Below are 15,079 nucleotides of genomic sequence, written 5' to 3' on the forward strand. Positions count from 1 at the left end.
CCTATCCCGTTATCCTCCTGCACAACTACCCTTTCCTCAACCAGAAAGAACCGTTTTAGATTTTGGCCTCGCATTGTGTTTGCAGGATAATGATGAGTTGCAGCTGCATACACTTTGAAGCTGATAGCAGATGTGTTCCTGGCCGAAAGGGGCACCTCCACCTTCGAAGGTACAAGGTAAGCGAATGGTCATCCAGTTCACCTGAAGCAGCACCAGGTGACGAAGGATCGCTTGGCTGGCTCTGGGAACGTTGAATCCACAGTTCATCCATAGCTGGGGCATGTTACACTGGAAACTATCCTGCCATCCTCTTGCGATACGTTCCAATACGATGGAGGGAGTTGGATTTTGCTCTTGGGGCGAACGGATATGGGGAGAAAGCAGGAACGGGGTACTGATTTACAATTTACAGTGCTGGCTCGAAGGGCCGGATGGCCTACTCCTGCACCTATTTTCTATGTTCCTATATTTTCTATGATAGAACTTTATTTATCCCAGGAGGGAAATTGATCTGCCAACAGTCATAAAAAAACACAAATACGTGAATCATGAAATTAAAGTGACGAGTGGAAAGGATTGTGGATGTGCAAAGATTTGGAGGGGGTGTGAGGGGGGGGGGGGGGAGTCAGTCTACCCCATGACAGAAGGGGGAGGAGTTGTACAGTTTGATAGCCACAGGGAAGAAGGATCTCCTGTGGCGTTCTGTGCTGCATCTTGGTGGAACCAGTCTGTTGCTGAAGGTGCTCCTCAGGTTGACCAGTGTGTCATCATTGACGATCAGTCTAGCATTCTTGGTTCCATTGCTAAACTGAGTGTTTCACTATGCTTTAGCCTGTCGAGAGATTACTGTCTTGGTTCATCACAGTTAATAAAGTAATGCTTATGACTCAAAGGTATCTTACATAGGGTTGGGAGATTACATGGAGATAGTTAAATAATTTTTTTCAGTACATCGTAAGTTAACTTATTGGCCAGAGTTCTCTTTTGTGTCCATTACCCCGAGTTAGTTGAAAAAATGCCAGTCATTTCACATAATTTCTGTTTTATTAATAACACAAAGAAGGCCATTCAGCCCATTAGACTCTGCTGGTTCTCACCATTCTAAGAAGTCCCTTTCTCTAACCTAACGTATTATCTAGAGTAACAATTGTACTAATAGTGCTTCAAAACTGCTGCTCAAATAGCTTCATCTTTTGCCTGTCCTGCCCTATCTCTTGCCTCACGTTTCACTCCAAGATTCTGAAACATACTGTTGCCTCTCAATTTGGTGACTTTTATCCTGTACAAGATATCTGACACTTGATCTTCCTCAAATTTGAATTGCTTCACTGTTGGTTTCATGCCTTCAGCTTCCAAGAACCTCTCTAGAACTCTCGGGCTGCACGATGGCATTGCGGTAGAGCTAATACCTTGTAGCGCCTGAGAACCGGGTTCGATCCTGACAATGGGCCCTTATCTGTACGGAGGGTTAATTGTCTTGGCAGTGTGTGTGTCGGTTAGTGCTAACGTGCGGGGATCGCTAGTCGGTGCGGTGTGAGTGTACAAACTCCGTACAGACAGCACCCGTAGTTGGGATCGAACCCGGGTCGCTGGTGCTGTAATGCAGCAACACTGCCACTGTGTCACCATGCCGCACTGCCTATGTTGACCATGTTTTAGAGTTATAGCCCTGTCCCACGGTACGAGTTCATTCCAAGAGCTCTCCCGAGATTAAAAACAATCAAACTCATGGTAAGCACGGAGAATGAACGTAGCGGGTACATCGGAGCTCGGGGACGTCTCTTAGCGGCTCGTAACGCTAACGGCAGGTACTGTGGAAGACTCGCTAATGGCAGGTAAGCACGGGAAGACTCGTGAAGATTTTTCAACATGTTGAAAAATGTCCACGAGAGCCCCGAGTACCGACGAGCGGCCATTACCGTAAATCTCCGAGTTCGAATCGGGGCAAACTCGGGAGAACTCTTGAATGAACTCGTACCGTGGGACAGGGGTTTAAGTGGGAAAGGATTTACACTAAACTGAATAACAGATTTACCATAATTTTGGATTAGTCCACAAAGCATAATGAAGGTAGTTGGTGATCATGTCTCTGAGCTATGCAAGCACAGATTACATTATGACAAGTGACTGTTGAATCTAAGCCATTAGGATAAAGTTAGATAAATGCTTATATTAAGCTCTCTAATATCTTATATTGATTGAGCTCACACAGCCCATCTCTCACCCAATCTCCTTCCTCACATCTTAATGTTTTTTTAAATTAATTGTTTGTAAAATATTGAGAATGTCAGTTTACTTAACTGCCTGGTCCTGAAACCACTGAGTTCTGACTGTGTGGTCACTAGCCACCCATGCATCAAGTGACATGTGGCACCGATCATCGCTTCTCGGGCTTGTCTTGCCACTCATTGTGCTACATTGAGACATAATGTTCAGCATCTGCCTTGCATTACATCATTTAGAATGTGTGTGCCAGTGGAATCAAACCCTGCAACTCATGGTGGTTTTAATGGGTAGGAAAGAACTGCAGATGCTGGTTTAGCTTGAAGGTAGACCCAAAATGCTGGAGTAATGCCCCTGTCCCACTTAGGAAACCTGAACGGAAACCTCTGGAGACTTTGTGCCCCACCCAAGGTTTCCGTGCGGTTCCTGGAGGTTGCAGATGGTTGCCGGAGGTTGCAGGTAGTGGAAGCAGGTAAGGGAGACTGACAAAAACCTCCTGGAACCGCGCGGAAACCTTGGGTGGGGCGCAAAGTCTCCAGAGGGTTCTGTTCAGGTTTCCTAAGTGGGACAGGGGCATAACTCAGCGGGACAGGCAGCATCTCTGGAGAGAAGGAATGGGCGACGTTTCGGGTCGAGACCCTTCTTCAGTCTGAAGAAAGGTCTCGGGTTTTGAGTCAAGACCCTTCTTCAGTCTGAAGAAGGGTTTCGACCCGAAACGTCACCCATTCCTTCTCTCCAGAGTTGCTGCTTGTCCCGCTGAGATACTCCAGCGTTTTGTGTCTACCTAAGGTGGTTTTAATGTTCTCTTGGAATCAAAGTTCCAGGGGCGGTAGTTTTGTAAATTCGGTTATATATGCCAAAAGGGGAATTTGTTCTACGTTCGAACTTATGTTGGGAAAATTGAGATGGGCAAATGATTTGCTGGACTCATTGGTTTCAGCATTTGCTGTGGTCGTGTATTGGGATTTCTCTTCGCATTTTGGTGAGAGTGTCATGTGTTTAAAATGTGCACCGTTCCACAACTTTGAGTGGGACCACAGTTAGACGGGAGGAACCAGTGCAGAGATTTCCGAAAGAATTTAATAAAGTTATTAAGCTGCAAGCAGTACAGGAAGTTGTTACCAGATGGAATATTTAACTGTAGGGTTTGATATTGTCGAGTTTTCCGGCCACATGGGAAAAATTGTATTTCAAAACTTGGAGTTAACATTTGTGCTGTGAAGCAAGCTCAGCAGGAAAACATTGATTACATTGGCTCTCTAAAGCACAAGAGCCTGACTAAATATATGAGGTAAAATTCCCCTTCGTAGCAAGGGATGTGGAATGAATCGTCAAGTGGGTGACATGCTGAATGCAGAAATAGCTTTGTATATTATTGGAGGGATTGGTGGTGTGGATTTTTGCACAGCTCACCTATTGCCAGGCTCCGTTTCACATATCACTGATTAAAACAGTCATATTTCTGTTTCTTCATACTGTTTTTGACAATGTTGATTTTTTTTTAAAAACAGGGCATACTAATCCATGTGGAAACAAACTAATGTTGCAGACACCTCCACAAACAGTTCACAAGTGTGAGAGAGAGAGAATTGACAATAGGTGCAGGAGTAGGCCATTCGGCCCTTTGAGCCAGCACTGTCATTCAATGTGATCATGGCTGATCATCCACAATCAGTACCCCGTTCCTGCCTTCTCCCCATATCCCCTGACTCCGCTATCTGTAAGAGCTCTCTCTTGAAAGCATCCAGAGAACCTGCCTCCACCGCCCTCTGAGGCAGAGAATTCCACAGACTTTCCACTCACTGTGAGAAAAAGTGTTTCCTCGTCTCTGTTCTAAATGACTTACTCCTTATTCGTAAACTGTGGCCCCTGGTTCTGGAGAATGTGGGACAGGCCCTTTACTCAGTGGGTCAGGCAGCATCTCTGGATAGAAGGAATGGGCGATGTTTTGGGTTGAGACCCTTCTTTGTGAATTGAGTTGGATTGGTATTTGGTTGCACAGTCATGAGTATAGAAGGGGGCTGAGAACACATCTTTGTGGGTCATCAGTGTTGAGGATTATCATGGGGGTTGAATTGGCACCTACCCTCCAATTGGGGTCTGTTGGTCAGGAAGTCGAGGGGCCAGTTGCAGATGTGAATGCTGATTCTTCAGTTCCACGGGTTTGGAGATGAGCTTGTTTGGGATGGTGGTATTGAACGCAGAGCTGTAGTCTATGAATGGGAACCGGATGTAGGTGTCTTTATTATCCAGGGTATTCCAGGGATGAGTGTAGGGCCAAAGAGATGGCATCTGCAGTTGGCCTGTTGATGCGGTAGGCGAACTGAAGGTTGCTTGGTGGATGATTTCAATGTGTGCCAAAACCAACCTCTCGAAGCACTTCATGATGGTGGATGATGTCCACTGGACAGTAGTCATTAAGGCATGAGGTCTTGCTTTTCTTTGACACCGGGATGGCAGTGGTCTTGAAGCAGGTGGGTACCTCAGAGCAGAGTAGGGAGAGGTTCAAGATGTCCGTGTTCACCCTCTGGAAGGCCGATCTAACTTTGCAAGGGTGACCATGGGAAAAGGCACACTTGAGCCTGGCGGGACCAATCTTATTGCCCTGGTCGTCTTCTGCTCAAAGCGAGCACAGAGTGCATTAAGTTCATCAGGAAGGGCCACACTATCACTAGCGATGCTGTCTGACTCTACTTTGCAGCCCGTTATAGTATCCAGGCCCTGCCACAGTCAGCGGGATTGTACAGAGACTCGGTTTTGTCACAGTATAGTCTCAAGGCATTCTCGGTGGCTTTGACAAGATCATGACGAGCTTTCTTGTACTGCTCGGGATTGTTTGGCATGTACGCAGCGGTCTTGGCCTTCACCTGGGCCTGGACCTCATGGGCCTTGGCTGGATGATAGAGCTGCGCTTGTAAGGGTGAGATCATTGGTTGGAGAGTCAGTTGAGGTCTTTTTGCCAGGAGTTAATATCGCAAGGTTTGCAGGAATGGAGATGTACCAGGGAAGCTACGTGGTTCCAAGTCAAGGCTGGAAACTGCTCAAAGGGCGATACTCTATAAACGGTGTTTATGTGCGCCTGATGACAGCCACTCCTCAGACAATGCCACCCGCTCTTGTGGGTAACACCCCCTAACACAGCATTGCATGGGGAGCCATGTGATTCTGTGTGTCAATCCATGACTGCTAGTAACCAGTGAAGCAGTTTAACTTGGGAACAATATACAATAGGTGCAGGAGTAGGCCATTCAGCCCATCGAGCCAGCACCGCCATTCACTGTGATCATGGCTGATCATCCACAATCAGTACCCCGTTCCCGTATTTCCCTGACTCCTCTATCTTTACGAGCTCTATCTAACTCTCTCTTGAAAGCCTCCAGAGAATTGGCCTCCACTGCCTTCTGAGGCAGATAATTCCACAGATTCACAACTCTCTGGGTGAAAAGGTTTTTCCTCATCTCTGCTCTGAATGGCTTACCCCTTATTCTTAAACTGTGGCCCCTGGTTCTGGACTCTCCCAACATCAGAAACATGTTTCCTGCCTCTAGCTTGTCCAAACCCTTAATAATTTTATATGTTTCACTAAGATCCCATCTTATCCTTCTAAATTCCAGAGTATACAAGCCCAGTCGCTCCATTCTATCAACATATGACAGTCCCGCCATCCCGGGAATTAACCTCGTGAACCTACGCTGCACTCCCTCAATAGCAAGAATGTCCTTTCTCAAATTTGGAGACCAAAACTGCACACACAATACTCCAGGTGTGGTCTCACCAGGGCCCTGTACAACTGCAGAAGGACCTCTTTGCTTGGAGTAATGCAGCATCTCTGGAGAGAAGGAATGGGTGACATATCGGGTCGAGACCTTTCTTCAGTCTGAGAGTCGGGGGGAGAGGGAGACAGAGATAAGGAAGGGTAAGGTGCGAAAACAAGACATCAAAGGGGACAAAGTTCACGGAATATGTAGAAAAGGTCATTGTTAGCCAGGGGAAGGTGACAACAAAGCATACAGAGATAACATTTAATCAGGAGGACAGTCAGACAGGAGGACGTCAGAGAACTAGGAAGGGGGAGGGATGGAGAGAGAGGGAAAGCAAGGGTTACTTGAAGTTAGAGAAGTCAATGTTCGTACTGTTGGGGTGTAAGCTGCTCAAGCTAAATGTGGCGAGCGGTTCCTCACATTCTGTATCAGAAATAGGAAAAGCACTACGAAATGTACCAAGTTCCAGACCTTGATCTGTTGGTTGTGTTGATAGCTGTTAAGAATTTAGATTTCATTTTTGAAGTTCTATCTTTGGAAGAGCGTAGAAAGGAACTGCAGATGCCGGCTTACACTGAAGATAAGACACACAATGCTGGAGTAACTGAGCGGGACAGGCAGCATCTCTGGAGAGAAGGAATGGGTGACTTTGAAGAAGCGTCTCGACCCGAAACATCGCCCATTCCTGCCTGTACCGCTGAGTTACTCCACCATTTTGTGTTTACCTCTCGAAGAGACACAATGAATATATTAATCTACATTTGCCTTCCTCACGCTCGCTATTTTTCGCACTCTCTGAGAACCCTCCACCCTATTGGTATGAACATTTCTAAGTTGGAAAATCACCTGCTTAGAAACGGAGTCAGGGCACAAATGTCTACATTTGTATCGCAATCGTGTAAAGGGGAACATTTCTGTGTTTTTCGTAGATAACTCTTAAAGGTTGTGTATTCCGAGAGTCAGTTTTGTGGCTCTTGGTGATTCGAATTGACAATTGCTCCAGTGTATTTGCCTTGCTTTACGTAATGAGTGTCTGAGGCAAATAGATCCCTCTTCTGGGAATGCACAACTCATTGACCTGTGATGGGATCTCGTGATCCAAAGCAAAGCAAAATTCCAATTGCCAAACTCAACAGAAGTATCAGCATATTTGAGCTCTTGGCTGCACACCTTAACACAACAAAGCAATTCACTTTTACTAGCATCCAATTTTACTAAACTGATTCTGTTTAGTTTTAGTTTGGAGATATAGCACCTCGGCCCACTGAGTCCGCACCGACCAATGATCCCTGCACATTAACACTACCCTACACAGACTAGAGGCAATTTTAACATGTCTACCAAGCCGATTAACCTACAAATAGACACAAAATACTGGAGTAACTCAGCGGGACAGGCAGCATCTCTGGATGGAAGGACTGAAGAAGGGTTACTCCAGCATTTCGTGTCTATCTTCGGTGTAAACCAACATCTGCAGTTCCTTCCTGCACAATTAACCTACAAAACTGTACATCTTTCGAGTGCGGGAGAAAACCAAAGATCTCGGAGAAAGCCCACGCAGGTCACGGGGAGAACCCGGGTCTCTGGCACTGTAAGGCAGCAACTCTACCACTGTGCAGTACATGTGTATTCTTACAATTTTAATTGACATACAAGTTGCATGGAGCTATATTTAAACATTGTAATTGATCCAGGACCATTTATTACATTGATAAAAATCAGATGTACGATTCCGAAGAAGCCTGTTTGAAATGTGATGCAATTTTTCTTTGGAAGAAATGACTGTTTAGTAATTGCTCCGCTCTTATAGAGGTTTATAGAATGGTAGGTTTACAACAAGTATTACACTTGTATCAGGCATACGTAATATAAGTTTTAATGTGTTTAATGTGTCCATTAAATACAATAAAGGGCCTGTCCCACTTAGGATATTTTTTTAGGCGACTAGGCTGTCGCCTGTATGGTCGTGAGTGGACTCCTCAGTCGCCCAAAGAGTCGTAGGGTCTTTCTGGTCGCTGCTAGATTTTCAACAAGTTGAAAACTTTTTGGAGACAGTTGGCGACAGTGGGTTTGACGCCAATGAGCGTAGCTTGACTTCTCCTGATGTAGGTGCTGTCGTAGTTGTCGCCAGGTTAACGTAGTTGTCGCCAGGTTAACGTAGTTGTCGCCAGGTGCTGACTTTGTTTTATTTTGTTGTTAAAGTAATGATTCTATTTCAAATTTAATGTTGGAGGGGGGTCCAGTCGCCGTATTTTCGGCGACCTGCTACGACTATGACAGTCGCCGACAGTCGCCTAAAAACAGCCCGAGTGGGACAGGCCCATTATTAGTGCATTGGAGGCCCCTGTGATTAGGTGGCACTGAGTCTAAACAGCAGTGGAAAATCTAATTAGTAAACAGCCTTGTAACTGATATAACACGCTTGGGCATCTTACAACCCAGCGGTATGTAGTCTGAAGAAGGGTCTCGACCCATGACGTCACCCAGTCCTTCTCTCCAGAGATGCTGCCTGTCCCACTGAGTTACTCCACCATTTTGTGTCTATCTCCAGAGGTATGAATATTGACTTCTCTAACTTCAAGTAACCCTTGCACCCCCTCTCTCTCTGTCCCTCCCCCACCCAAGTTGTCGTATTAGCTTCAAAGTCGTCTTGTTGAGTCTCATTGTCTGTCATTCGTTCACACCTAGCCCACAGTTAACAATGGCCTGTTTCCATTTTATCGTTACCTTTTGCATATTGTTAATTCATTTGTTCTCTATCTCTCTGTGTCATTGTCTATGCCTCTCGTTTCCCTTTCCCCTGGCTCTCAGTCTGTAGAAGGGTGTCAAACCGAAACGTCACCTGTTTTTTTTTTCCTCCTGAGATGCTGTCTGACCCACTGAGTTGCTCCAGATTTTTCTGTCTATCTACAGAATTTAAAAGTTCTATAAAGCTGTGCTGTCACCATCATATAATTTAAGCAGTGCAGTTTTTCCACCGAAATTGAATTGAAATTTTTGTTTAGTTTAGAAACACAGCGCAGAAACAGTCCCATCGACCCATGGAGTCCGCGCTGACCAATGATCCCCACACACGAACACTATGCTACACACACAAGGGACAATTTACATTTACACCAAGCCAATTAACCTACAAACCTGTACGTCTTTGGAGTGTGGGAGGAAACCATAAGATCTCGGAGAAAGCCCACACGGGTCACGGGGGAAATGTACAAACAAAATGTACAAAAGCCGCACTGTATCTCTAAACTAAACTAAACTAAAAAATGTGAGACATTGACTATCACCCGAAATATTACCAGATATAATATAAGATACAGTGCCCTCCATAATGTTTGGGACAAAGACCCAACATTTATTTATTTACCCAAAGAGTCGTAACGTCTTTCTGGTCGCCGCTGAATTTTCAACATGTTGAAATTTTTAGGCGACCTATGACGGGTGCCGGCAGTCGCCGAAAAAGTTGCGTAAGTGGGACAGGCCCTTTAGGGATCTACAGCAAGGCAATGATCACAAACATACTGCTAAAGCAACAAAGGAGTTTTTCAAAGGTAAGAAATGGTTATTTCTTGAGTGGCCAAATTAATCACCCGATCTGAACCCAATTGAGCATGCCTCTTATATGCTGAAGAGAAAACTGAAGGGGACTAGCCCCCAAAACAAGCATAAGCTAAAGATGACTGCAATACAGGCCTGGCAGAGCATCACCAGAGAAGACACCCAGCAACTGGTGATGTCCATGAATCGCAGACTTCAAGCAGTTATTGCATGCAAAGGATATGCAACAAAATACTAAACATGACTACTTTCATTTACATGACATTGCTGTGTCCCAAACATTATTGTGCCCTGAAATGGGGGGAGTATGTATAAACACTGCTGTAATTTCTACATGGTGAAACCAAAATGTATAAGAATGGCCTTTATTAAAATCTGACAATGTGCACTTCAACCACATGTGATATTTTCTATTACAAATCTCAAATTGTGGAGTACAGAGGCAAATAAATAAATGATGGGTCTTTGTCCCAAACATTATGGAGGGCACTGTATAACGCAGCATTATGCTGTCCATAGATGTTAATTTATTGACATCTGAGGATGTAAGCGGGATGTGCCAGCCATGTGCTATGCTGACTGTTTGTTTGGTCTAAAAGGTTAATAATATTACCTGTGCCTACAGAGGCTGGGCAAACCAACCAGTTAGAGGACTTGACAACACACAAGCAGACGATTGTAATCTAGTGGAATCCCTGAGGCTTGGGTGTCTGCTACATATTAGCTGGAGCTCTTTCATGGTTTTGTGCAAGAAAAATACCTACTTCTTGCAAGCAAAATAGGATTTAAACTCAAACTAGTATTCAACAAACTTATTTCTGGCAAGCCTTCCTCCTTTGAATGCAAGAGATTGCAATTATATGTTTAGATGTGAAATCTATTTCAACCATTGATGTGTCACTTTCATTAAATGGTTAATGTTTCGTTTGGAGAGTTTATACCCCAGTGGTATGAATATTGATTTCACTAAATTTGTAACCCTTGCATCCCCCCTCTCTCCACACCCCTCCTCACCCCCCCCCCCACCAAGTCATACCAGCTTCAAACTCTGATTTCGGCCCAAAACGTTGCCTATTTCCTTCGCTCCATAGATGCTGCTGCACCCGCTGAGTTTCTCCAGCATTTTTGTGTACCTTCGATTTTCCAGCATCTGCAGTTCCTTCTTGAACAAAATTCAAAGTCGTCTTGTTGAGTCTCATTGTCTGTAATGCATTTTCAGACTGAAGAAGGGTCTCGACCCGAAACATCATCCATTCCTTCTCTCCAGAGATGCTGCCTGTCCCGCTGAGTTACTCCAGCTTTTTGTATCCATCTTCAAATGACGTCACGCGCTCCAGACGGCTGTGTGGTCGCATGAAGTCGCGCGCGACCTTCGCGGGTCCGTTGCGCCTCAAAGCGACCACGAGGTTGTGTAATTAGCGTGCCAAGTACACGTAGGTGGGACAGGGGCTTTACAGTGCTTGTGGCGCCAGAGACCCGGGTCTGTACGGAGTTTGCACGTTCTCCCCGTGACCGCGTGGGTTTCCTTCGGTTTCCTGCCACACTCCAAATACCTACAGGTTTGTATTGGTTGGCTTGGTATAAATGTAAATTGTCCCTCGTGTGTGTATGTTAATGTTAATGTGCGGGGATCGCTGGTCGGCGAGGACTCGTTGGGCCGAAGGGTCTGTTTCGGTGTTGTATCTCTAAACTAAAACTAAAAAATAAGGAATTGAGTTAAAACCAGGCTGGTTGTGATGTATTAAAATAACAAATCATCAATAACACCTCATCGTCAACGCTTGATGGACCTACGTATTTTTGGATTTCAAGGACGTGTTCAGCTTTGGAATCAATAAATTCCAGAAAAGCTAATTCAAAGGCTGGCATCAAACCCACTCTGCAGCAACCACGCCTGGATAATAAATGCCGCCGACAAGGGAAGTGCCGTGGCAGTCTGGCGCGCTGACCTCTACCGGGCTGAGGCCAGGCGACAACTCTCAGACAACTCCTCCTACTTATCCTTGGACCATGACCACACAGAGGAGCACCAGGCCTTAATATTACACACCATTTCTGATTCCATTACTTCCGGCTCTCTGCTCTCCAAAGCCTCCAACCTTATCATGCACCAGCCCTATCATCTCCCCAAAATCCACAAACAGAACTGCCCTGGCAGACCCATTGTTTTTGCTTGTTCATATCCCACTGAATTAATTGCCACATTCCTCGACTCCATCCTATCCCCCCCCCCCCAGTCCAATCCCTCCCCACCTATGTCCAAGACACCTCACACGATCTTCGTTTCTTCAATGACTTCTGTTAACACATAATCCTCCGCCATTTCCGCCACCTCCAACGTGACCCCACCACCCGCCACATCTTCCCATCTCCCCCCATGTCTGCCTTCCGCAAAGACCGCTCCCTCCGCAACTCCCTCGTCAATTCTTCCCTTCCCTCCCGCACCACCCCCTCCCCGGGCACTTTCCGTTGCAACCGCAAGAAATGCAACACCTGTCCCTTCACCTCCCCCCTCGACTCCATTCAAGGTCCCAAGCAGTCGTTCCAGGTGCGACAAAGGTTCACCTGTATCTCCTCCAACCTCATCTACTGCATCCGCTGCTCTAGATGTCAGCTAATTTACATCGGTGAGACCAAGCGTAGGTTGGGCGACCGTTTCGCCGAACACCTCCGCTCAGTCCGCCTTAACCTACATGACCTCCCGGTGGCTCAGCACTTCAACTCCCCCTCCCATTCCCAATCCGACCTCTCTGTCCTGGGTCTCCTCCATTGCCAGAGTGAGCAACAGCGGAAATTGGAGGAACAGCACCTCATATTCCGTCTGGGGTCCTTGCGCCCTTATGGCATCAACATTGAATTCCCCCAATTTGGCTAGCCTGTGCTGTCCCCTCCCCTTCCTTCACCCTCTAGCTGTCTCCTCCCACCCTCCCATCCGCCCGCCCTCGGGCTCCTCCTCCTCCCTTTTTCCTTCTTCCTTTCCCCACCCCCCATCAGTCTGAAGAAGGGTTTCGGCCCGAAACGTCGCCTATTTCCTTCGCTCCATAGATGCTGCTGCACCCGCTGAGTTCCTCCAGCAATTTTGTGTACCCCCAAGTACCTCATCTTTACTATGGATATCCAGTCACTCTACACCTCCATCCCCCACCATAAAGGTCTTAATGGTCTCCGTTTCTTCCTGGACTGCAGAACCAACCAATTTCCTTCTGCCAATACTCTCCTCTGCCAAGCAGAGCTGGTCCTTACTCTCAACAACTTCTCCTTCGACTCCTCCCACTCCTCCAAATCTAAGGCGTAGCTACGGGCACTCGCACGGGCCCCGCCTATGCCTGCCTCTTTGTAGGGTACGTCGAACTCTACCTCCACTACATCGACGACTGCATCGGTGCTACCTCCTGCACCCATGCAGAACTCACTGACTTCATCAACTTCACGACTAATTTCCATCCTGCACTCAAATTCACTTGGACCACCTCCGACATCTCCCTACCATTTCTAGATCCCACTGTCTCCATCATGGGAGACAGAGTATCGACTGACATCTATTACAAACCCACTGACTCTGATACCTATCTAGACTACACTTCTTCCTACCCTACTTCCTGTAAGGACTCTATCCCCTACTCCCAATTCCTCTGTCTACACCGCATCTGCGCCCAGGATGAGGTTTTCCAGGTCATCGGACATGTCCTCATTCTTTAGGGAATGGGGTCCTCATTTTCTAATTAGTCTCCTTGATATCCCGCAGCTCCGCTCTTGCTCCCCCTCCCCCATTCGTAACAAGGACGGAGTCTCCCTTGTCCTCGCCTTCCACCCATCAGCCGTTGCGTAGAGAACATAATCCTCCGACATTTTCGCCACCTCCAACGGGATTCCACGACTAGCCACATCTTCCCATCTCCACCCTTTTCTGCTTTCTGCAGAGACTGTTCCCTCCGCAACTCCCTGACCATCCAACCCCCCCCCTCCCCCCCCCAGGTACTTGCCCCTGCAACTGCAGGAGATGCATCACCTGTCCCTTTACCTCGCCCCTCGACTCCGTTCAAGGTCCCCAACAGTCTTTTAAGGTGAGGCAGAGGTTCACTTGCGCCTCCTCCAATGTCACCTACTGTGTGGACTCCTGTAAATCAGTGAGACTAAGCGCAGGCTTGGAGTTCGTTTCACTGAACACATCCACTCAGTCCACCTAAACCTACCTGATCTCCCGGTTGCTCAGCACTTTAACTCCCCCTCCCATTGCCAATCTGACCTTTCTGTCCTGGGCCTCCTCCATTGTCAGTGTGAGACCCAGCGCAAATTGGAGGAACAGCACCTCATATTTCATTTGGGCAGCTCACACCCCAGGGGTATGAACATTCACTTCTCTAACTTCAAGTAGCCTTTACTTTCCCTCTCCTTCCCCTCCCCCTTCCCGGTGTTCCCATCAGTCTTACTGTCAACAACTACATTTTATCTGTCCCACCCCCTCCACTGACATCAGACTGAAGAAGTGTCTCGACCCGAAACGTCACCCATTCCTTCTCTCCAGAGGCTGCCTGTCCCGCTGAGTTACTCCAGCATTTTGTGTCTAGCTTTAAAGGTTGGCATGTTGAGGTTGAGGAATTGTGGCTTTATTCTTAAATTTTAAAAAGCCCATCTAAAAAAGATTGCATTGGTAGTGACATCTCCCTTCCATTCTTCAGCACTTTTGACCAGTAGATGATACTTGAAACCCAACCTGAACACACTCAGTCCAACTAGACCTACCTGATCTCCCTGAATCTTCGGTTCTTCTACGGTTTCCTCCCACACCCCAAAGACGTGCAGGTTTTTTAGGTTAATTGGCTTGGTAAATGTAAAAAATGTCCCTAGTGGGTGTAGGATGGTGTGAATGTGCGGGGATCGCTGGTCGGCGCGGACCCGGTGGGCCGAAGGGCCTGTTTCCGTGCTGTATCTCTAAACTAAACTAAACAAAGCCAGCATCTGCAGTTCTTTCCTACACTGTATCCTGCTTTGCTTTCACTGGATGTGAACTGCAGTTGACTTTTTATTTTGCCCTTTCTGAGTTAGTTCAGGGACAGAAAATGTGGCCATTGTTTCTGTTGTCTCGACCCGAAACGTCACCCATTCCTTCTCTCCAGAGATGCTGCCTGTCCCACTGAGTTAGTCCAGCATTTTGGATCTGTCTTCAGATCAGTCTGAAGAAGGGTTTCGGCCCGAAATGTCGCCTATTTCCTTCGCTCCATAGATGCTGCTGCACCCGCTGAGTTTCTCCAGCATTTTTGTGTACCTGATCTCCCGGTTGCTCATTACTTTAACCCCCCCCCTCCCATTCCCACACTGACCTTTCTGTCCTGGGCCTCCTCCACTGGCAGAGTGAGGCCCAGCGCAAATTGGAGGAACAGCACCTCATATTTTGCTTGGGCAACTTACACCCCAGTGATATGAATATTGACTTCTCTAACTTCAAGTAACCCTTGCATCGCCCCCCCCCTCCCACCCTCGTCGTCAGATTAGTTTCACTGTCCGCGATTAATTTTACTGTTTTCCTCCTGTTGTTA

General features: G+C 46.8%; 1 protein-coding gene across 3 annotated transcripts in view; it reads left to right on the forward strand.

The window, feature by feature from the left end:
- Positions 1–15,079, forward strand: part of tiam2 (TIAM Rac1 associated GEF 2) — a 276,975-nt gene that overhangs the window by 128,006 nt on the left and 133,890 nt on the right. For 2 of the 3 annotated variants that reach the window (XM_033025042.1, XM_033025043.1), the window contains one exon: positions 86–176. The exons of the other annotated variant lie outside the window; for it this stretch is intronic. In XM_033025042.1, coding sequence (XP_032880933.1) covers positions 90–176 — 87 coding nt within the window. In that variant the 5' untranslated portion in view covers positions 86–89. The remainder of the gene's footprint in view (positions 1–85; positions 177–15,079) is intronic. 3 annotated transcript variants of the gene reach the window in all.

Source organism: Amblyraja radiata, chromosome 8 (genome assembly GCF_010909765.2).
Source record: "Amblyraja radiata isolate CabotCenter1 chromosome 8, sAmbRad1.1.pri, whole genome shotgun sequence".
Taxonomy (NCBI): Eukaryota; Metazoa; Chordata; class Chondrichthyes; order Rajiformes; family Rajidae; genus Amblyraja; species Amblyraja radiata.